At 48.5% G+C, this 24,446-nt stretch overlaps 2 protein-coding genes across 2 annotated transcripts; both read right to left on the reverse strand.

The window, feature by feature from the left end:
- Positions 1-950: 950 nt before the first annotated feature.
- LOC311633869 (cell adhesion molecule CEACAM1-like) lies at positions 951-23,796 on the reverse strand (the record flags this gene model as incomplete). The annotated part of the gene is made up of 9 exons (XM_084906883.1): positions 951-1,237; positions 2,809-3,063; positions 3,471-3,749; positions 9,306-9,662; positions 10,548-10,679; positions 18,092-18,346; positions 18,753-19,031; positions 22,531-22,887; positions 23,733-23,796. 9 exons carry the CDS (start codon positions 23,794-23,796, stop codon positions 951-953), a joined length of 2,265 nt encoding a protein of 754 aa, XP_084763009.1.
- LOC311633798 (endonuclease 8-like 2) lies at positions 3,923-5,638 on the reverse strand (the record flags this gene model as incomplete). The annotated part of the gene is made up of 3 exons (XM_084906834.1): positions 3,923-3,928; positions 4,734-5,168; positions 5,501-5,638. 3 exons carry the CDS (start codon positions 5,636-5,638, stop codon positions 3,923-3,925), a joined length of 579 nt encoding a protein of 192 aa, XP_084762960.1.
- Positions 23,797-24,446: the final 650 nt, after the last annotated feature.

Consider the following 24,446-nt stretch of genomic DNA (forward strand, 5'->3'; position numbering starts at 1 on the left):
CTGAAAGGAGAAGGGAAAGGGGGAGGGGTGAAGGCCCAAGTCCATTCAGGGGAAACCAGGAGGGGCCTTACAGGTGGAGGCCTGGTGAGGGAGGAAGGAACTGCCACCTAGTCTGTGCAGTTTGGGGGTGTCCATTCTGACACGACACTCCCAGCGGTTGCATCATTCTCTGTTTTACATATTTAAACCTTCCATTGGCTCTACCTTTGCATGCATCTCACACCCACCATTCTCTTGTCTTGGTAATTTTCCTCTTAACTTCTCTTTCCTTCACATATTCAGTCTCTTACCCCTGTTTCTTATTTTTAATCACAATGGACAGTCTTAGCAGGCACATTACCTGTCAGTTCAGTGCTGACGTGTAATAAGAATGTGCTGAGTGTTTTTGATGGTCCAGGCAGGGTGGGAAACACTCTACCTTCATGTCATCTGGTCCTTCCACCACCACCATGAGGAATGGAGGGTGTCACCCCCATGAGCACAAATAGAATCAGGGATGAGAGGTGCTTAATCAATGGCTGGTGGTCACAGAACTGGTGAGTGATAAATGACATTTTCACTGATTTCTTACAGCTACTGACAACAGCATTCATAAAAATACAAAAAATAATAGTTGCATTGAATGAGTCCTGACTGACCAATACCCTGGCTGAGGACATTAACTCATTAACCTCACAATAAATATTCTAACAACAGTGTTTATATCCATCTGTTTTATTCCAGTTTAGAGATGAGGATACTGAGACTCAAGTGGGTGAGAGCCTTCCTGGTGGTCAGACAGCTAATACTCATAGAGCCGAGACAATGACGAGATTAGTCTAATCCTGGGGTCCTTACCCACGTGCTCTATAGGCTCTGAAGGAGGCTCCCACCTCCTCAAGGCGTTCATCCATCTCACCCCCCTGCCCATGAAATATCAATATACAAAGCCAAGTGGGAGAGGTCGAGGGTCACTCACATTGCACATCCAGCCTGAAGGGGTCACTTTTGCCGGAACTGCCGGGGTTGAAGACCTCACACTGATAACCCCCAGCGTCCTCCGTCCTGACGGGGTCGATGGTGAGGGTCCTGTTGTCCTGGGACAGCTTCATCCTGTCCTTGTGAGGTAGAATCTGGTTCTTGAAGAGCCACCGGATGGAGATCCCCGCGTCATTTGAGAGGCAGGTCAGGACCACGGAGTCCTTACGCTCTGTGACTGTGGCATTGTTGGCTCGGAGGGCAGGCTTTCCCACTGACTCTGTGGAGGACAGAGGAAGTGACTGAGTGAGAGTGGGCTCCTTTCTCAGAGATGTCAGCCACTCACAGTCCATAGTGATCTCTGTAAAGGTCATCAGAGGAGGATTCTGGCCTCTGCAGGGAGAGGACCTTTGTTTAGGTGACAGTCTGTAAGGAGAGGGCTATACCTCCCCTCTTCCATCCAGATCACCTCAGGATGACCCCTGACCTGTCTCATTGGACATCTGAGTATTAGCAACGGGAGCCTTAGACCGTGTATCCAGCATCTTCATCACCAGGTGGCATTTTCCACACTATGCCTTTTGTGTGACTCCTAGACCTTTCTGTAACTTTTTTTTTTTTTTTAATTTCATTGATTTTTTTTTTACAGAGAGGAAGGGAGAGGGATAGAGAGTTAGAAGCATCAATCAGCTTTCCGCCTGCACACCTCCCACTGGGGTATGCCCACAACCAAAGCACATGCTCCTGACCGAAATCGAACCCGGGACTCCTCAGTTTGCAGACCAATGCTCCATCCACTGAGCCAATTCGGCTACGGCCTTTCTGTAATCTTCTAAACACTCAAACAGATGGGAAGGCATTTCCTTTTTGTTAAGTAACTTATTAGAGAATATAGCCCAGCCAGTCTTCATGACCGTAGGACCTGGAGAAGTTTCAATCTAAAGAATTTCTCCATCTGAATAGGACGTTCACTTCCTGGCCTGTGGATTGAATATCAGGGAGAAGGACGTCCCTAGAGAGAAGTAGTCAGTTTTAACAATAGCTGGTACTCTTAGCTTCCTCAGTAAAGTACACACTTTGTGGCACTGCTTCTGTCTCATGAATCTACCTTCTTGTCAAGTAAGCACCATGATTCACTGCTCTCTGTAGGAATGTCACATAACTGGTATAGCACCGTGTTGTACAGCAGGTGACTTCAGAGTCAGGACACAGCTTAGAGGCTCACCCTTTCCCCATTTACATGCAGTCTGGTCTGAGGGAGGCCATAGTGTTGATGGGTGACATGACTTGGCCAATCAGAGGATAGGCCACCCATGCCCCATCACCGTAGACCTCTGTCCCACCACAAAGGGCACAGAGCAGCCAGTCACCAGGTGAGCCGAGAAGAGCACAGGGAGCAGGGGTCTGTCCTGCTCACCCCTCCTCAGAGGTGGTTTCCTCCTTTAGTTTGGGGAAAAAGAGGTGAGCTTTTTCAAAGCCTTGTATGTTCCTTGTAGCACACAGAGCAGGTAACAGACAAGAGGTGACAGAGGAAAGTGTTAGTGACAGAAGCAACTTGACCTTGAGGGCCCTTGTCTTACCTTCTGGAAAGCTCCCTCCCTCCACCACTTGACTCTTTCTGGGGCTGGGAGAACCCCACCTCACTTTCCATGACTGGACCCCAACTCTGCCATGAGAGATCAGAAGAGTAAGAGAGGGAGTCTACAGAAATGTAGTGGGAGGGCTCAGGGGAAGACTGTGGTTTGCTTGTGTCCATGGCCACAGGAAGGGAGACAACACCCTCCAGGTTCTTTTCTGAAAACCAGACAGACCTAAACCCCAGCTAGTGCTGATGGTCCAGGAGGCACTTACCATAGACTGTGATAGTCTTGACTGTGGTCCTTGTGAGGTCAGTGATAGAGCTATGGGCGAGGCAGATATAGGATCCACTGTCATGTGCAGTGATGTTGGGGATAAAGAGCTCTTGTGTGTGTTGCTGGGGCCCCCCATTGATAATCCAAGAATACCGTGCAGGCGGGTTAGAGGCTGCCTGGCAGGAGAGGCCGAGGTTTGTCCCACGAATGTAATGGGAGTCGGAGGGGGAAATGGTGGGTGTGTCCGGGCCATCTGGAGCAGAGAGAACACAGCCACACATGATGTAATCAGAGGGAAGAGGAAGGTCCTGGTCTGTGTAAGGGCCACACTCCCCCTCTGAGCTGGGGCACAGGCTGGTTTTAAAAAGTCCCAACCATAGCCCCTGTGTTCACTGAGCCTGAGTCTGAGACAATAACCTGTTTGTCCCATGAAAGCTTGTTAACCCTGAGCCTCTCCAGACAGGAGCATCCCATCCCCTCCCAGTCTTGGCTCAAGGCTGAGCCTGCTCAGATGTGCCTGGTCCAGGAACAGATGGCCACCCTGGGTGTTCAGTGTGGGGGTCTGTGTCCACTGACCTGAGAGGGAGGGATGTGGCCTAGCCTCAGGCAGTGTGGATTTGGGTGGGCAGCCTGGTGCGGGCAGGGACAGAGGTTACTCACAGAGAACATTCAAGGTGAATGGGTCGCTGCGGCCGGCACTCACGGGGTTCTGGGTTTCACACTCATAGGGTCCCGTGTCATTCCTCGTGACAATGAGTAAAGTGAGTGTCCTGTTGTCCATGGACAGCTGCAGCCTGGCACTGTCCTGGAGTCTCTGACTGTTGATAAACCACAGGTAGGTGGTGTTCTCAGTCTGAGGTTCACATGTTAACACGACAGGGTCCTTGTGCTCCTCCGGGTTGGAGTTGTTGCTTGTGATGTTGGGTTTGGGTAACACCGCTGTGCAGACAACAGAGAGAACATTGCCCATTGAGGCCTCCAAAGGCTTCTTCAATCAGAATTGGTGCTTCTCAGCTAACTAGAGTTCTTAAAGAAGTAAGGCAGGTCTGTGCATCGCAAGAGAAACAAATGCATGGGGAGCTGAGCGCTCAGAGGATATAAGGCCGCCTGCTCTATGTCTGGGAGAAAAAGCACAGGCTTTCACAGGTATCTGACAACTATCAGAGGTTTTTTGTTTTTGTTTTTGTTGTTTGTTTTAAATATCGAACAGCTTTATTTAAATGTCCTAGTTTCTTCAAGCTGTTGCTAACACCTTTACACTGACTCCACAACCTTGATTCCTGCTGGTTCCACATAGCAATGGTCACAAATATATCACCTTAGGAGAAAACAAGTTGCTTTGTTCTAAAGCCCACTGGGTACATCAGAAAGGTGGCCAGCTCCCAAACCCCGTCCCTGCCCGCCCCCCTCCCTCCCCCCCCCCGCCCCCAAGCATGACCCTCATGCTACTCCATCCTCATCCCTAGATCTCTCCAGGGGGATGAAGAAAGATAGTTTTGTGTTCCTGATTCTCAAATGGAGGGCCTTAAAACAACCAAAGTTTCAAAACCAAAACCAAACCAAACAGAGCAATGGTGGGGTGGGGAACAACTATTTTCCAGACTTGTATTTTCTTTCCCGTAACTGCCAACATAAATTTTCTCATCTTTCACGATAGCAGAATTAGGAAGAATTAAACAACACTTAAAAAATAATCTAACCCCTGAAAACTCAACTTCAGTGAGATGAATATCAACAGGACTGATACCCTCCGGACTCACCCTCACTGCTAACTCCTGCCCCTAGTTCCAATCCCTGCCTACACTCCCTTTCTCTACATTCAAGCATCAAGCTCCCAGAAGGGCAAGGTTTTATAAAGAAGGGGCCAAGGGTCCTAGGAAAGCTGGACTTGCTCTGGCTTGTCGGGTGGCAGCCTGGGCTGACACTGGGGGCATCACCAAAGGCCTCCTTCCTGACCTGGTGCCCAGCAGGGCACTGTTCTTTCTGGTAGATCTGCGTGTGATTCTGTTTGCCCTGGAACTTGCCCTGAAGCCAGTCTGTACTGAACTCCACCACATGATCCATGAGGACCTCAAGTTGCTGAGGACTGAGGAGTGAACCAAGAGAAAGGGGATGGATCCCAGCTCTGTACAAGGCTTCATTCTTAATGATGTTCTCTAAGCCTGAGAAGCATCTTTGGTCCAACAGTGTATAGCAGATAGGCTGCTCCTGGCCCAGGGCTTCCAAGGCTTGTCCTTGGTGGAACTTTTCAGACAAGATGTCAGAGGTGGGCTGGACCACTGGGGAAGAGCTCCAAGACATCTGACAGTTATAAAATGCCAGGAAGCCACCACTGCTAAAGTGCAGGACCAACCTTAGAATGGGGTCCCTTCAGTCACCCCTCTTGTTTGCTTTCTTTGCTCTGGAGAATTCATTCACCCAAATGCTGCCAAACAGACCAAAGCTGACCTGCAACCACCTCTGAGCACCTCCTGCTAGGCTATTTCCCCCAAACACTCAGAATCATTGTCTCCACTGCCAGACTGGGAAAACTCGTCTGAGATCTGGCTGTCAGAACCCAAGGTCTGCTTTTGGTCCCCAGCCTCTTTCTTCCCCTCTCCTTTTAGTAGAGGTTCTGGCAGTGGGTTGTTGCTGGGAGACTTGGTTTCTTCATCTGGATCAAATCTAAAGAATAATTTCTTTCCGTGGACCTGGGTGTCCTGGAACCACAGGGATTGGAAGCTGGCAGGGTTTAGCTTCTTACTGCTGCCTCCTGTCTTGACCACCTGCTGCCCCACAAAAGAGGAGGTCAAATGGTGAAACTTCCTCACTGATGGCCCTTTTGGCATCCCTGGCATGGTGGTATTAAGGTGACCAGACGTCCCGATTTCTAACAATTTGTCCCTGTCCCTCTGCGTTTTAAAAAGTCCCGCTTTTGCCGAAACTGGTTTGGCTCAGTGGATAGAGCGTTGGCCTGTGGACTGAGGGGTCCCGGGTTCGATTCCTGTCTGGGGCATGTGCATTGGTTTTGGGCACATCTCCGGTGTGGGGTGTGCGGAAGGCGGCTGGTCGATGTCTCTCTCTCATTGATGTTTCTTGTTCTCTGTCCCTCTCCCTTCCTCTTGGCTCTGGCCTGCAGCCCCGGGGCAGTGGGCGAACGCTGTCCTGGGAGTGGGGAGCCAGGCTCCAGCCACAACTATCAGAGTTTGATCACAGTGTCTACAGGACTGGGAGTCAGAGTCCACCCAGCACCTGTCCTGGCTCCTCACTGACCAGGTGACTGCCTGGCTGACCTTGTATCTCACCTGGAATGTGCAGGTGCTGAGTCCTTTCCAGCTACACAGACCTACATTGCTGGGTCGAGATGTGTTTCCACTGAAGCCTCACATTCCAGGGTTAACCTAGAGATGAGTAATGATGGGCCACCCCATAGTCCTTAAACCCCGAGGTGACTGGGCAACACATGGGAGACTAGAAGGAAGTCTGGCTGTAAGTTCAATGCCCAAGCTTCAGGGCCACGAGGTGTGGCTGTCTTCCCAGGAGTTCAATGGTGACTGACATGAGACATTGACCCCAGAAAGGGCAGAACAGAGTCCAGGAGTGATTTAGAAAAGAGTGAGGGACAGGGGAGCTGGCTGGCGGTGGTAGCAGAGCCATGCTCTCTGCCCTTGGTCTGTAATGTGCTTTCTGCCACTGCAGAGGGCAGGGATCCTTCCTCAACACTCAGACAATAGCATGTACAGAAGGGGGGCTTGTGGATGGTGGGGGAGCATGAACTTGCTAAAGATATGGCCCTCATGGCCCATTTGTGTTTGGTGTTATGAGATCAATTTTGAGTTGAACTGTGAAAGAATATGTGAAAATCACTCATGCCCCAAAGTTCTAATGCCAGTTTTTGATAGAATTTCTGTCTAGAGAGCACAAAGGTCATAGACCAAGTTCTGCCATCCAACCAGGTCACATCAAAGAGAGATGCCACAGTGGGTTTGATATGAGGGACTCCCTGGGATAGAGAGAAGGTGAGTTTTGCTAAGAGAACAGAAGTGATCTGTAGGGGTTGGGGGGGGGGGGGGAAGAGGGTGGTGAGTCCAGGTATCTTGCTACATAAAGGGAGGGATGACACCAGATTGAAAGAAAGGATATGTGCCATGTTAGTAAAGTTAGGAAGATGGTCCCTCTCTGTTTCTATGGACAGGTAGAAGGGTAGGAGACCCCACACAGCATGTGGCATTTGTTTTTCTTTCTTTTCTTTCTAACTCAGGAAACAACTGGAGCTGAGTCATATTCAAATGGGCAGCTTCTAAGGGAAAGGATAGTGGCTGGTGGACCTCACAGTCTGAGAGGATCCCATCCTGTGGTCAAGGTGTCTTCATAAGGACACACATGTGTGAAACAGGCAGTGAATCACTCAGATGGTGCAGGGTCACCAGGCTCACCCTGGGAAGGTCTCGGGAGCCAGTGGGAGGAATGGGAGTCTCACACCAGGATGAGGATGTGAGGCACAAGTCAGAGGTGAAGTGAACCCAAGAGCTTTGGGGACTGAGACCTGTCCTTCTGCCTTTGACTCCCTGATTGAGTAATATAGAGAGTGGGTCAATGGATTATATGTGGCCTGTTCCTCTTGTGGGCCTCATGGGGAAAAAAAGCCCTGATGGGGCCCAGCAGAAGCTCTTTCTCCAGGTGACCTGGGAAACTGGCTCATGAGGGAGCCGAGGTTGGTGCTCCAACTGATTTCTGTGTCCTCTCCTATTGCCCGGGAGGGTGGGCCTGGACACAGGTGTTAGCAGGACAATCTGGGGAGACTGCATAGTGGAGAAAGCAGAGCAGAGCTAGGCAATGTGTCTGGAATGAATGAGGAAGCACATAAGGGACATGGAAGGAGCAGAGAGAGGCAGAATGTCCTTGGTGAGCAGTGTGGATCACAGGTGACTTGAAAGAGCCCACAGCTGCCCCAGGGCAGAAGCAATGTAGCCTGGAAAACCTTCTTAGAGTGGAGCAGCCCACAATCACCAAGGGACTTGGCTCCTGAGGGGGCTTCAGGGACAGGTGGTCAGAGGGATGGACATGACTCTCAGCACCTGTAGGGACAGGGAACAGGTGTGGCTAAAACCTTTTAGGGCTCTGCACCCATGTTCCAGTCTCTGAGGCAATAATGTGCCATTCATTAATTCTGTCGTCATTCACCATCATTTCTTCCCTCCTTCATGAAAGAGCAAGTGAGTGCTGGTCCCTGAACTGGTAGCAGGTGTAGGGTGGAGAGTGAGAAGGCAAAGTCCTTTCCTTCATAGCTAGTGGGAATGATGCCAACACATCAGGAAACATATAAGTGGTTTCAAGTCCAGTATAGGGAAGGCTGGATCGGCCACCTGAGGGGAAGGTTTCGGCATTCCCAGTATGGACTCTGAATGTTATTGCAGGTAATTTGATTCTAGAGTGAAAATTCATTCTCCACTTGCTTACTCACCAGACCAGAAAATATACCTTGAGCTGGGACTGGTAAGAAAAAGCACTGAACCAATGGCTTGTCTCAGGGTCCACAGGCACCTAAGACCCTCGTGGTGGAGGAGAGGGTGGGCTATGGCTGTGCAAGAACCTTTCTGTGTCTGTGTGAGCCTAATGCAATGACTATCACACTGTGCCTCGGTTTCTGGTGAATAAAAACAGAACAAATGCTAAGTGGATTCTGGATTGCCATGTTGTCTGTGGACTGACCTTAAAACGTCCCTGAGTACGTGACCTCAAGTCCAATATAGCAGAAACACTGACGTAAATGGCCACTGCCATTATTTGCCTCCACAAGAGAGAATTCCTGGGTGACCCCTGGTGGATAAGAAGCTGCCAGGAGCATCTTCTCCCCTGTATTCCTTCCTGGAGACCTGACCTCCCTCCAGAGTCTCCTAAGTCCCTCAGAAGAGTCAGCTAATGATACGAGGTATTTTGTCTATCTGTGCATTCCTGACACCGCCTTAGCTGAAGGACTAGGCTCTGTCCTTGTCCTGATGTGGCTCTTGGGGCTGAGATCTGGCAGGTGAGCAGGTGTAGAGCCTCCCTCTCAGCCCTCCAGGAGGTCAAACCCAACCTGACCCAGGCTCCCCAGGTTCCCTGGAGTCAGGAGCCCTGGGACAGGGTTCTAGGAGTGATTTCCAGGATGAGCTTCTCTGTGAGGATTCCAGGGTCCCCTCAGGCCAGGGTGTGTGCAAGCTCTGCAGGGTTTTCTCAGTGTCATGGTCATGGGAAGGGGACCAGGGGCTGGAGTGAGACTCTTCTGAGTCTCCCTGTGCTGAGTCATTCCCATCACACTTCTCTCTGAGGAGAATGTGTGCAGGGCTGGAATCTGGGAAGGGAACTCTGACCTTAGGAAGTTTGTCTCCACTGTGTGTGTCCTGCACTAAATGCCCAAACCCAACCTCAGAGATGATTTGAAGGAGTTTGGAGGGGAGTCCAGGGCTGTCAGTCCTGTGTGTGAAGTAGAATTCACCCCACCTGGCACCCAGAGGTCAGAGAGCAATCACTCACGGTATACACGGAGCTGTCCAGTTACTTGTTTGGTATCATATTCTTTGTCTGTGGCTTGTAGGATATACTTTCCTGTGTCCTTCAGAGTGACGTTCTGGAGCAGAAGGGATCCATTGGGGTATATTGTCTCTCTACCACTGTATGCAGGCCCGGAGGTAGTTATTTGATTGCCTATTATATATGATACAATTTTACTGTTTTCCATTATTTCCTCTTTGTACCAGTTATAGCTTCTAAGATTCCCAGGCAGGTTGTGGACACAGAGAAGCACATCCTTCCCTTCGGCAGCATTGGGCGGCACTGATTCAATAGTGAGGTGGGCAGTGGTGGGCAGGCTCCAGAAGGTTAGGAGTGAGGCTAGGAGGGAAGAGAGAAATTGATCAATATTTGGAGCTATGTATTGCAATGGAGAGATGAGTCCATGGGTCCTGAGCAGGTCTCTTCATCTCTCAGCCTTGGTCAGAGTATGTGTGTGTGTTTGTGTGTGTGTCTCCTGTGGTCAAGGTCAGCAGCATGGCCACCAATACTTCAGCAAGCACCTCTGAACCTGTTATTTCCTCTATTTTGAATATTATTACTTAAAAGTCTGCCTTCAGACCCTTGCTGACACTCAGGGGAATCCTTGGGGGACCCCTTCCCTGATCACCTCCTGTAAAGACCTCTAACCTCACTTTCTGACCTGTCCCTGGGCTGTTCCCTGTATGGCACTAGGGAAACCTGACATCACATCTAGATCTTTTTTTGTCTTCCTCCTCCCATAGAACATGACATTCATGGGGGCAGGGGCTCGTCTGACCTTGTTGCACACCCAGTGCCTGAAACAGGCTGTAAGTGCCTGTGGGTGAATGAGTGAGTATTGCAGGGTCCTGTACCTCCTGGGATGTATCTGCTCATTTCTGAGCTTGGTGGTAAGGACAATGTTTAGTGCCTCTGGTTAAATCTCCCATCTCCTCACATAAATTGTTATTATCTGAAGTTTCAGCATTCAACTCTCAGTGATGAGTAAGTTGGGAAATGAGCAGTCATTGAGTTTTTCCTTTCCCTCATCGTTTCCACATCATTTTCCTGTTGCTGAGTCCCCTCCCCATCCTACTCTGCTTCCCTGTCTTCTCCCCTCAAGTCCAAACAGAAGCCTGCTTCCTCCCCCTTGTTTTCTCTGAGAGCCCTGTGCTCCCCAGGAGTGCCCAGCTAGCCTGTGCTTGTCCTCCTCCCTTCCACCACCAGGTAGTTGTCCCCACTCACCAGCCAGCAGGAGCCCCTGCCAAGGAACAAGTCCTCTGTGGACAGAGGCTGAGGGGGACTCCATGGTGTCTGCTGCCTGCTCTGTCCCTCCCTCTGTGGGAAGAGCTTGGATTCCAGAAATGCTCACAAGCACTGCTGTCCTGGTGGTGGGATGTGCTGTTCCTCCTCCCAGTGCACTGAGCCTCCTCCTGGGCCAAGATCACTTCCCTAGTCACATGGGCCAGGGGTGGAGTCTGTACCAAGGTCCCTCCCTGCCCTCCTATCATTCCTGCTTCCCCTTTTCCCCCCCCTCTACATTTTCATTCCCTGTAACTGCTGAGGCTTCTACCTTCTCCCTCAGTGACTCCTCCCATGTACACACACACACACACACACACACACACACACACACACACACACACCTTGTTTGTGTAGTAGGCAGTTAGGCCTGAGTAAAGTAGGATAATAGGCCAGTAGGGAAGGTCACCAGAATGGAAAGCCTTAGGTACCTGGCAACTATGCTGGGATTGTGTCCCCAGGGTAACCTTTCATCCTCTAGCACAGTGATGGGCAAACACAGTAGTCAACAGAGCCAAATATCAACAGTACAATGATTGAAATTTCTTTTGAGAGCCAATTTTTTTTTAAACTTTAACTATAGAGGTAGGTACATTATTGTTAACTTAATTAGGGTACTCCCAAGCTGGCTTTTGCTATAAAACTCAAGGGGCCAAAGAGCCGCATGTGGCTCAAGGGCCTAGCATATCCTGGTTTTGCATTTTAGACCTTCTGACTTTTCATATCACTGGTCATGTGATTCAGGCCCTCCCTGACCTTTCCTCCTGGCATATTCTTAGTCACATAGGTTAGATGCCCTCAGAAGGGACATGAACAAGAGGACCAAAGAATAGCCCTTCAGGATTAAGCCCCCAGAACAGTGAGTTTCCGACTGGCATCAATACATCTACGCCTCAGTGGTATTTCAGCTCCAGGCCCAGAAAAGCAGCAAAAGCAGATGAGTGTGAACATTGCTGATATCAGGATCTACTGCATTGATCTTCGACCCTGAAAGGATGCATCTGGAAAGCTGATAAATGTTTTATTGGGATCCTCCCCTGAGACCTCCAGATAACTACCCTCAAGAAGTGGGACCTTCTTCCAAAGTAAGAAGGATCTTGGCTTCTGAGCTTTATGCCTTAGTAAGAAAGGATCTTCTCCAATATTTCCAAGAGGGAATTTTTGGTGTACCGATAGTTCCAAATGCTCCCCACCTGACAAATTCTAAATGAAGCCTATTTAGGGGAGTCACACTTTCATAACTTTATCTTAATTCACAATGTAAGATCGTTTTACAAGTATCTTAGATAATGATTAGTATAGAATCAGCATTTTAGAGCTCAAGGATTAAAAATCCTCTTGTAGGAGCCATACTACATAAATAGGAATGCTAGGGAGGGGACCTGCCCAAGATGGGTTTCCATGGCCTATTCCCCCTGACGCCCTTAGTTCCATGATAAAGTATGGAAAGTAAACCACTGCTTGACCTACCTAAAGTAAATTAACACTCAGGGAACCTTCTCCCGGTTCTTGACCTTGCACAAATAAAAGCACCTATGGGGCCTTGAAAGTTAAATCCCTTTAGCCCTGGAGCTAGAGACATTTTATTTCAACAATGTAGTTTAAGTACTTAAATGTCCCAATATATGACCAAGATTTGAGAAAATGTCTCTTCTCCCAACTTTTATAGGATGTGATTCTTAAACGCTTTTGTAATGTCCAAGGTATATATAAAGACATGTATTGTAACAATTATGGGTATGTATTTTTTTAAATATATATTTTATTGATTTTTTTTTCTTTTCTTTTCTTTCTTTTTTTTTTTTTTTTACAGAGAGAAATGGGGAGGGATAGAGAGCTAGAAACTTTGATGAGAGAGAGACATTGATAAGCTGCCTCCTACACACCCCCTACTGGGAATTGCCTGCAACCAAGGTACATGCCCTTGATCAGAATCAAACCTGGGAACTTACAGTCTGCAGGGGGATACTCTATCCACTGAGCCAAACCGGTTTCGGCTGGGTGTTGTTTTTTTTTTTTTTTTTTTTTTTGTTGTTGTTGCAAAGATTGTAGTTTCTCTAAGTTGAAAAAGGAGATATTTTCATAATTTATTTTATTTTATAGGTACTAATAGAGTGAAAGAAAGGCCTCCCATCTATCTCCCCCCAAAACAACAACAAACAAACAAACAAACAAAAAAACAAGTAGGACGCAGTGTGACTCTTCCTCTCTGGAGCACACCTGTGCCTTTCCCTACTTGTTTCTTTCCTCAAGGTGCCGTAACTTTGTTCTCTTTCTCCCAAACTTCAAGAGTCCTTCTTTTGCCTCTGTAACTAGTTTCTGAGCCCATTTCTTCTACAGCTCACTTCTACCTTTATTACTTTCTAAATAAACTCTCTGTTATAATTTGAGTTCTTGACTCTGAATTCTTCTCTTAGTTGAAGTCAAGCACCGAGGTTGCTGAACTGAGGGCCTTACCCCGTAGGTTAGCACCTGGTGCCATTCCACTGCTCACATGTGGACAAGCAGAAGCTTGGGGTGCACATATCCGGGGCGTCTGCCACAGCTCTGTGTGGAGTGCACAGTAGCCTTCCCACCACCTTCTCTCATCCCCATTTGGCTCTTATCTTCAGAGCAGAAGCCTAGGGCGACATCAGGAATTCTTGTCACAGGGTTGCCACCCCTTTGTGTATCATATCTATGGAACTTTCTAAAGATTTCAATGCCATGTGACACCTTAGAAATGCTGCTTTGGCAACTGCCTAGCTAAGGTGGATGCCCAGCCAGAATGAGACCCTGTGATGTGGGGATGTTCACAGAGAGGGTCTGCAGGTCCTATTAACAATGCAGATTGTGACTCAAAAGGTGTTTGGTGGACCCAACAGTCTCCATCTAACAAGCTGTCAGGAGATGCTGCTTATACTGGCCTGCAAAGTACTTTCTTTCTTTCTTTTTTTTTTTTTAAAGGCATATTTTATTGATTTTCTATAGAGAGGAAGGGAGAGGGATAGAGAGTCAGAAACATTGATCAGCTGCCTCCTGCACACCATTACTGGGGATGTGCCTACAATCAAGGTACATGCCCTTGACCTGAATCAAACCTGGGAACTTTCAGTCTGCAGGCGGATACTCTATCCACTGAGCCAAATCGGCTAGGGCACAAAGCACTTTCAATGGCAAGGCTGATGGAGATCCCTGCTTCTTAAAATTACAACCTACCCACTTAATCTCAGCCTTGGCCTGTGCTGTGTCCTGGCCATTGGTCTGTCAGCACCACACAGAGAGTCCCAAGGATCCTCAAACCCAGGGGATTATTTATTTGTGTGACACAGAAACCCAGTTGGCACCGCACTTTCCCTGTGTTCTCAAACTGCTGAGAAGGTTGCATTTCCTCCCAACCGGAAGGTCACAGAGGTGACTCTGGGGGTGGGAAGAGGTCGTCTGAGTGATGACTGGTGAGGGGATCCACCTTCTGTCTTCGGGTGTCAGCAGCCTGGTTTCTGCTTCCAGGGACAGAGTCCCAGGACCAGGAGTCTCGGTAGGACCTTCAGTTGGGGAGGCGGGAGGGGGTCCTGTGTGTCCTGGGAAGAGGAGCCTGTGGTAAGAGGTCATGTGGCTGTGAGCTTCCTGGCTCTTGAGAGACACGATTTTAGGTAAATCTTCCCTCTCCGTGTCTGTTAGCTAAGCTGGTCCATGTGCTCCCTGACTCTTGGGGCAACTTCTGTCCTCTGCATGAGGAACTTGCTTGTGGTCACCTTGCCTTCCCCATGGTGGTATGCTGCAGGAAGTGGGGAGCTGCACAAGGTGCCCACTCTCCCTGAGAGAGCAGGTGCTCCTAGCCCCCTAGAAGGAGCCTGTGGGACAAAGTGAACATATGAGAGGGGTCCAAAAGGGTCTGTGATATGGACATCAGGCTCCTTTCCCATCTTCATCAAAGCCAGGTTCTTATGTTAATTTCCTGTTGACTATGTGTCCCATTGTCGCCCTCTGGAGGTCATAAGGTGACCTGCAGTTGCATCAGGGATGCTGACCAGGGAGCTGACCCTGAGCCCTGGGCAGTGGTGGGTCTGACCTCCAGGCTGGGTGGCCAGTCACAGTGGGTCCCAAGCTGGCCAACTTCATCCCTCAGCACCTGAGGGAGCAGGTGGTGGGGGCTTTGCCATCAACTTCAGATCAGGGCCCAGGAAGTGGGAGGGTGAAGACCTTCCTGACACTCTCCACCCTCCTCAGGTCAGCACTGCCAGACTGACTGTGGGGAACTCTATCTCCCCACTACTCCTTCCAGACTCAGAGCCCCTACATGTAAAGGGAATGATGAAGGAACCCAGATGAGGGAGGGCAAGTGGATGTGAGGAGAGAGCCTTATTCCTGGAGGCAGGAGCTGTGAGATGAGGGCCAGCAGGAGACACACAGCCTGCTTAGCAGCTGCAGCTGAGTCAGTGCACCAGAGCGTTTCCTCTGCAGAATCCAGCCCTTTCCCTGTGAACATTCCATTCCCTCCCTTTCAGTGCTCCAAGCTGAGGCCTCAGTCCTTCCCTACTCAGTCCTGCATCAACTCTTTGTCCCCCTCACCCTCAAGCAGGTCTATCTGTCCAACTACCCGGCCCCACCAGGGCTGCAGAATGGTCATTGCTGTCCCTGATCCCACCAATCTGGAGGCCCAGTCCTGTCTTCCTGGTCAGCTGTGAGACCAGGCTCTCAAGCTCCATGTCCTGATTTATCATCACCTGCCAGGAGGTGGCAGCAGCTGAACAAAGGAGAGATGCAGGGACAATTGTTATCACCCTGTGTGTCTACAAGTGGGCATGTGGGGGAGGGTGCTGGGGGGGAAAGACCAAGGAAATGTTGGTATTTCCTGCTAATTTAGATGCTGGTAGTGTGTGCCTTGGGGATTTAACAGAGAGTTCATGGATATTTTCTTGGAGTTAGATAATAATGTAGTTGTAACTCAATATTTGGGTGTTTTCTCTGATTCTTAATGAGTATGGTTAATGGTTTATTAATTTTGTTTATCCTTTCAAAGAACCAGCTTTTTGTTTCATTGACTTTTTGTATTGTTTTTTAGTCTCTATGGTATTTATTTTTGCTCTACTATTTATTATTTCCTTCCTTCTACTTACTCTGAGATTTTCTTATTGTTCTCTTTCTAGTTCTTTAAGTTCTAAGGTTAAATAGTTTATTGCTGATTTTTCTTTTTTCTTTTTTTCTTTTTCTTTTTAGGTATGCCTGTAGTGCTATGAACTTCCCTCTCAGTACTGCTGTTGCTGTGTCCCAGAGTTTTGGGCTGTTGTGTGTTCATTTTCATTTGTTTTCAGGAAGTTTTTGACTTCTTTCTTGATCTTGTTGGTAACCCATTCAGTGTTTAATAACATGCTATTTAATTCCATTTGCTTGAATGTTTTGGGTGCTTTTACTATAATATATTTCTAATTTCATACTACTGTACTGTGATTTGAGAAGATGCTTGATCTCATTTCAATTTTCTTAAACTTTTAGAGACTTGTTTTGTGTCCTAACATGTGGTCTATCTTTGTGAATGTTCCATGGATACTTGGAAAGAATGTGTATTCTGGTTGGATGGGGTAAAATGTTTTATAAATGACTGTTAAATCCATCTCATCCAGTGTGTCCTTTAGAATCTCTGTTTCCTTGTTAACTTTTTGTCTGGAAGATCTGTCCAGTGAAGTCAATCAGAGGGGAGTTAAAATCCCCTACTATGACTCTTTTGTTATTGATGTATCCATTAAAGTTCTCTAGAAGATTTTTTATATATTTAGGTGAAGCTCTATTGGGTGCATAAATGTTTACCAGGGTTAAATATTCTTGTTGGATTGATCTCTGTAGTTATATGTAGAGACCTTTGTTGTCTGTTGTGATGGCCTTCATTTTGAAGTCTATTTTGTCAGATATGAGTATTGTTCCTCCAGCTTTTGTTCTTTTCCATTTGCATGGAAAAGATTTTTCCATCCCTTCACTTTCATCCTATGTGAGTCTTCTGTTTTGAGGTGGGTCTCTTGTAGACAGCATATAGTTAGGTCATATTTTTGTATCCATTGAGCTACTCTATACCTTTTGATTGGAGTATTTTATCCATTTACATTTCGGGTTATTATTGATTGGTACTTATTTATAGCCATTTTAATTCTGAATGGCTAGGTTTCTCTGTTTCTTCTTCTCTGCAACCTCTTACAACATTTTATTTTATGTTATTTTTATCTCAAGAGAAACTATTTTAAATAAAATAATTTTAAATGCAATATATATAAACTATTCAAGAAAGGTGACAATCTTTGTTTAGGTGACAGTCTAGATCAACTCAGGTTGATCCTGACCTGTCTCACTGGACAGCTGAGTTATTAGCACCAGGAGCCTGAGAGCTGTGTCCAGCATCTTCATCACCAGGTGGCATTTTTCACCCATTGACTTTTGTGTGACTCTTTCCCAGACCTTTCTAAACACTCACACCCCCTCTCTGGAATTGTAGCTACACACAGAGATGGAAAGGCATTTCTTTTTTTGTTAAATAATTTATTAGAGTATGATAATGGTCCAGCCGTGACCTTAAGACCTGGAGAAGTTTCAACCTAAAGAATTTCTCCATCTGAAAAGAATGTTCACTTCCTGGCCTGTGGATTAAATATCAGGGAGAAGGTCGTCCCTAGAGAGAAGTAGTCAGTTTTAGCAACAGCTGGTACTCTTAGCTCCCTCCGTAAACAACACACTTGTGGCACTGCTCCTTCTGTCCATGAATCTACCTACTTGTCAAGTAAGCACCATCATTCACTGCTCTTTGTAGGAATGTCACATACACTGGTATCGCACAGTGTTGTACAGCAGGTGACTTCAGAATCAGGACACAGCTCAGAGGCTCACCCTTTCCCCATTTACATGCAGCTTGGTCTGAGGGAGGCCATAGTGTCGATGTGTGACATGATTTGGCCAATCAGAGGATAGGCCACCCATGCCCCACCACCACAGACCCCTGTCCCACCACAGAGGGCACAGAGCAGCCAGTCACCAGGTGAGCCTGGAACAGCACAGGGAGCAGGGGGGTCTGACTTGCTCACCCGCCTCAGTGGTGGTTTCCTCCCTTAGTCTGTGGAAAAGAGGAGAGTTTTCTCAAAGCCTTTTATATTCTTTGTAGCACATGGAGCAGGTACAGACAAGAGGTGACAGAAGGAAAGTGTTAGTGACAGAAGAAGCAACTTGACCTTGAGTACCTTTGTTCTCTCATCTGGGAAGCTCCCTCTCTCTACCTCTTGTCTCTTTTGGGCTGATAGAACTCCCTCCTCACTTTCCATGGCTGGAGCCTAGCTCTGCCATGAGAGATCAGAAGAGTAAGTAGTGGGAGGAGTCTACAGAGATGTAGAAGGAGGGCTCAGGGGAAGACTTTGTGATTTGCTTGTGTCCATGGCCAGTATGGGAGACAGCACCCTAAAGGCTCTGTCCTGAAAACCAGACAGCCCTGCACCCCACAGCCTGGTGCTGATGGTCCAGGAGGCACTTACCATAGACTGTGATATTCTTGACCGTGGCCCCTGTGAGCCCAGTGACAGAGTTATGGGCGAGGCAGGTATAGGATCCACTATTATGCAGAGTGATGTTGGGGATAAAGAGCTCCTGTGTGGTGTTCAGGGGCCTCCCATTGATAAGCCAAGAATACTGTGCAGGCGGGTTGGAGGCTGCCTGGCAGAAGAGGCTGAGGTTTGTCCCACGAAGGTAATAGGAGTCGGAGGGGGAAATGGTGAGGGCGTCCGGGCCATCTGGAGTAAAGAGAACAAAGTCACACATGATGTAATCAGAGGGGAGGGGAGGCTCCTGGTCTGTGTAAGGGCCACACTCTCCCTCTGAGATGGGTCACAGTCTTGTTTTAAAAAGACCGAACCATAGCCCCCGTGTTCACTGAGCCTGATTCTGAGACATTAACCTATTTGTCCCATGAAAGCTTGTTAACTCTGAGCCTCTCCAGACAGGAGCATCCCATCCCCTCCCAGTCTTGGCTCAAGGCCGAGCCTGACTAGATTTACCGGGTCCAGGAACAGATGGCCACCCTTGGTGTTCAGAGCACGAGGTGTGTATATGTGAACCTGAGTGACGGATGTGGCCTGGCCTCTGGCAGTGTGGATTTGGGTGGGTAGTCTGGCCCAGGCAGGGACAGAAGTTACTCACAGAGAACATTCATGGTGAATGGGTCACTGCGGCCGACACTCACGAGGTTCTGGGTTTCACACTCATAGGGTCCTGTGTCATTCCGTGTGACCAGGAGTATAGTGAGGGTCCTGTTGTCCTTGGACAGCTGCAGCCTGGCACTGACCAGGAGTCTCTGGCTGTTGATAAACCACAGGTAGGTGGTGTTCTCAGTCTGAGGTTCACATGTTAGCACGACAGGGTCCTTGTGCTCCTCCGGGTTGGAGTTGTTGCTTGTGATGCTGGGTTTGGGTAACACCGCTGTGCAGACAACAGAGAGAACATTGCCCATGGAGGCCTCCAAAGGCTTCTTCAATCAGAATTGGTGCCTCTTAGCTAACTAGAGATCTTAAAGAAATAAGGCAGGACTGTGCATCACAAGAGAAACAAATGCATGGGGAGCTGAGCGCTCGGAGATTGTAAGGTTGCCTGCTCTATGTCTGGGAGAAAAGCAGAGGCTTTCTCAGGAATCAGACAACTATCAGGGTTTGATCACAGAGAGACACAGGATTGAAAGGCAGAGACCCCACCGCACCTTCCCTGTTTCCTCACTGACCAGCTGACTAGGGTCCTTGTGCTCACCTTGTGCAGGTGCTGTGTCCCTTCCAGCTACAAAGATCTACATTGCTGTGTTGAGATGTGTTTCCACTGAAGCCTCACTTTCCAGGGTTAACCTGGAGATGAGTAATGATGGGCCACCCGATAGTCCTTAAACCCCAAGAGGACTGGGCAGTGGGGCGTGGAACCGGGTGTCTGAGCAGAAACAATACATGGGAGACCAGAAGCAAGTCTGCCAGTCAGTTTATTATCCAGCCTGCAGGGCCATGATTTAGAAGAGTGAGGGATGGCAGTAGATGGCTGGCAGTTGCAGCAGAATTATGCTCTCTGGCTTTGGTCTGTAATGTCCTTTCTGCCACTGCAGAGGGCAGGGATCCTTTCTCAACATGCAGGCAATAGCATGTATAGAAGGAGGACTTGTGGAAGGTGGAGGAGCATGAACTTGCTGAAAATATGGCCCTCAGGGACTATTTGTGTTTGGAAGTTATGAGATAGATTTTAAGTTAAACTGTGAAAGAATATGTGAAAATCACTCATGCCTCAAAGCTGTAATTTCAGTTTTTGGAGTAATCTCTGTCTAGAGCACAAATGTCATAGGCCAAGTACTGCCATCCAATCAGGTCACACTGTGACTAAAGGAAAATGCTACAGTGGGTTTGAAATCAGGAACTCCCTGAGATGGAGAGAAGGTGAGTCCTGTTTAGAGAACAGAAGTGATCGGGGAGGAGGGGAGGGTGTTGGGGTGAGGTGGGGAACCAGTCCCGGTTTCTCTGCTGTATAATGTGAGGGATGACACCAGATAGGGAAAAAGACATTTGCCATGTTTAGTAAGTTTAGAAAGAAGGTCCCTCCCTGTTTTCATGGACAGTCAGGCAGTTGTGGAGAAACCCCCACATGACATGTGGCCTGTGCTCTTCCTTATATTTCTAACTCGGGAAACAACAGGAGCTGAGTCATATTCATTCAAATGGGCAGCGTCTAAAAGAAAGAAGAGTGGCTGGTGGATCTAACAGTCTGAGAGGATCCCACCCTATGGTCAAGGTGTCTTCATGACACATGTGTGTGAAACAAGCAGTGAACCAGTCAGATGGTGCAGGGTCACCAGGCCCACCCTGAGAAGGTCTCAGGAACCAATGAGAGGAATGGGAACCTCACACCAGGACAAGAGTGTGAAACACCAGTGAGGGATGAAGTGAACCCACGAGCTTTGGGGGCTCAGACCTGTCCTTCTGCTGTTGACTCCCTGGTTGAGTCATGTAGAAAGCAGTTCAATGATTTACATGCCCCTGTCATGTGGCCTGTTCCTCTTGTGGGCCTCATGGGGAATAGGAGCCCTGATGGGGCCCAGCAGAAGCTCTTTCTCCTGGTGACCTGGGAAACTGACTCATGAGGGAGCCAAGGATGCTGCTCCCACTGATTTCTGTGTTCTCCCTATTGCCAGGGAGGGTGGGCCTGGACACAGGTGTTAGCAGGACAATCTGGGGAGACTGCACAGTGGAGGAAGCATAGCAGAGCAGGGCTGTGTCTCTGGCATGAAGGAGGAATCAGATAAGGGACACGGAAGGAGAAGAGAGGCAGAATGTCCTGGGTGAGCAGGGGGTGGTCACAGGTGACTTCAAAAAGCCCACAGCCGCCCCAGGGCAGAAGCAGTGCAGCCTGGAAATCCTTTTTATAGTGGAAAAGCTCCACAGTCACCAACGGACTTGGCTCCTGAGGGGGCTTCAGGGACAGGTGGTCAGAGAGATGAACATGTCTCTTAGCACCTGTAGGGACAGGGAACAGGTGTGGCTAAAACCTTTCAGGACTCTGCATCGAGGTTCCAGTCTTTGTAGCCATTATGCATCTCTCATTCATTCACTCATTCATTCATTCTGTCATCAGTCACCATCATTCCTTCCCTCTTTCATGAAAGCACAAGTGACTGCTGGTCCCTGAGCTGGCAGCAGGTGTACAGTGAGGAGTGAGAAGTCAAAGTCCCTTTCTTCATAGCTAATGGGAGTGACACCAACACTTCAGGAAACATATAAGTGGTTTTAAGTCCAGTGCAGGGAGGGGTGGTGGGTAACCTGAGGCCTGGGCATTCCCAGCACTGAGTCTGAATGTTATTGTAGGTAATTTGATTCTAGAGTGAAAATTAATTATCCACTTGCTTACTCACCAGGACAGAAAATCTACTTTGAGCTGGGACTGCTAAGAAAAAGCACTGAACCAATGGCTGGTCTCAGAGTCCACAGATACCTAAGACCCTCGTGGTGGAGGAGAGGGTGGGCTGTGGCTGTGAAGGACCTGCTGTGTCTGTGTGAGCCTGATGCAATGGCTGTATCACACTGTGCCTCTGTTTCCCCTGAATAAAAACAGAAAAATGCTAAATGGACTCCGGATTACCATGTTGTCTGTGAATTGACCTTAAAACTTCCCTGAGTACTTAATCTCAAGCCCAGTATGGAGGACACACTGACTGACATGGCCACTGCCATTATTTGCCTCCAAGAGAGAGAATTCCTGGGCTGACCCCTGGTGAAAAGGAGCTGTCAGGAGCATTTTCTCCCCTCTGTTCCCTCCTGGAGACCTGACTTCCCTCCAGAGTCTCATAAGTCCCTCATAAGAGTCAGCTTATGGTACAGGGTATTTTGTCTATGTGCACTCTCCTGACACCGGCTTATCTGAAGGACTAGGCTCTGACCCTGTTCTGATGTGGCTCTTGGGGCTGAGCCCTGGCTGGTGAGCAGGAGTAGAGCCACAGGTCCCACCCAGCCCTGCTGGAGGTCAAACCCAACCTGACCCAGGCTCCCCAGGTTCCCTGGAGTCAGGAGCCCTGAGACAAAGGTCTGAAAGGGGTTCCAAGGCTGAGCTTCTCTGTGAGGATTCCAAGGTCCCCTTAGGCCAGGGTGTGAGCAAGCTCTGCAGGGTTTTCTCAGTGTTATGGTCATGGGATAGAAACTAGGGGCTGGACTGAGACTCTGCTGAGTTTCCCTGTGCTGAGTCACTCCCATCAGACTTCTCTCTGAGGAGAATATCTACAGGGATGGAATCCAGGAAGGGAACTCTGATCATAGAAAGTTTGTTTCCACTGTGTATGTCCTGCACTAAATGCCCAAAATGTAATGCAGAGGGGGATGGAGGAGAGTCCAGGGCTGTCAGTCCTGTGTGTGAAGTAGAATTCACTCACCTGGCACCCAGAGGTTAGAGAGCAATTACTCACGGTATACATGGAGTGCTCCAGTTACAAGTTTGTCATCATAATCTTTTAGTATGACTTGTAGGACGTATTTTCCTGTGTCCTTCAGGGTGACCTTCTGGAGTAGGAGGGATCCATTGGGGTATATTGTCTCTCTACCGCTGTATGCAGGCCCATAGGTAATAATTTGAGTCCCGATTTTATATGTTACAATTCTAACACTTTCCCATACTTTCCCTTTGTACCAGTGATAGGCTGCAACATTCCTAGGTAGGTTGTGGACACGTAGAAGCACATCCTGCCCTTCGACAGCACTGGGCGGCACTGATTCCATAGTGAGCTGGGCAGTGGTGGGCAGGCTCCAGAAGGTTAGGAGTGAGGCTAGGAAGGAAGAGAGAAATTGATCAATATTTGGAGCTCTGTACTGGGAAGGAGAGATGAGTCCATGGGTCCTGAGCAGGTCTCTTCATCTCTCAGCCTTGGTCAGAGTATGTGTGTGTGTCTCCTGTGGTCAAGGTCAGCAGCATGACCACCATGACTTCAGCACCTCTGAACATATTATTTCCTGTGTTTTGAATATTGCTAACTAGATGTCTGCCCTCAGACCCCTGCTAACATTTAGGGTGTTCTTGGAAGACCCCTTGGCTGATCACCTCATCTAAAGTCCTCTGTCTTCACTTTCTGACCTGTCCCTGGGCTGTTCCCTGCAGGGCACTAGGGGGCACCAGATATTACATCCAGATCTTCCCTTGTTTGCCTCCTCCCATAGAACATGAGCTTCATGGGGGCAGGGGCTTGTCTGAACTTGTTGCACACGCAGTGCTTGCAACAGGCTGTAAGTGCCCTTGGGTGAATGAGTGAGTGTTGCAGGATCCTGCACCTCCTGGGGTATATCTGTCCATTTCTGAGCTTGGTGGTAAGGGCAATGTTTAGTGCCTCTGGTTAAATCTCCCATCTCCTCAGATAAATTGTTATTATTGAAGTTTTCAGCGTTCAACACTCAGTGTGAGCAACTTGGGAAATGAGCAACCATTGAGGTTTTCCTGTGCCTCATAGTTTCCACATCATTTTCCTGTTGTTGATTCCCATCCCCCATCCAATTCTGCTCCCCTGTCTTCTCCCCTCAAGTACAAACAGAATCCTTCTCCTTCTTGCTTCACCAGGATTCCCCATCTAGCCTGTGCCTGTCCTCCTCCCATCCACCATCAGGTAGTGTCCCCTCTCACCAGCCAGCAGGAGCCCCTGACTGGGGAGAAGTTCTCTGTGGGCAAGGACTGAGGGGGAATCCATGGTGTCTGCTGCCTGCACTGTCGCTCCCTCCGTGGGAAGAGCTTGGATTCCAGAAATGCTCACAAGCACCACTGTCCTGGTGGTGGGATGTGCTGTTCCTCCTTCCCTGTGCACTGAGCCTCCTCAGGGGCCAAGATCACTTCCCTAGTCACATGGGCCAGGGGTGGAGTCTGTACTCAGGTTCCTCCCTATTCTCTCTTTATTCCTGCCTCCCCTTTTATTTCCTCTACATTTTCATTCCTTGTAACTGCTGAGGCTTCTACCTTCTACCGAAGTGACTCCTTCCCATGTACACACACACACACACACAAACACACACACACACACACACCATGTTTGTGTAGTAGGCATAGGTTTGAGCAGAGTAGGACAATAGGCTAGTAGGGAAGGTCACCAGAATGGAAAGTCTTAGGTACCTGGCAACTATGCTGGGACCGTGTCCCCAGGGTAACCTTTCATCCTCGAGCTCAGTGGTGGGCAAACACAGTAGTCAACAGAGCCAAATATCAACAGTACAATGATTGAAACTTCTTTTGAAAGCCAATATTTTTAAAACTTAAACTATAGAGATTGTTAACTTAATTAGGGTACTCCCAAGCTGGCCTTTGCTAAAAGGGGCCAAAGAGCCGCATGTGGTTCAAGGGCCTAGC

This window comes from Pipistrellus hanaki, assembly GCF_964339955.1.
Source record: "Pipistrellus hanaki genome assembly, chromosome: 15".
Lineage (NCBI taxonomy): Eukaryota > Metazoa > Chordata > Mammalia > Chiroptera > Vespertilionidae > Pipistrellus > Pipistrellus hanaki.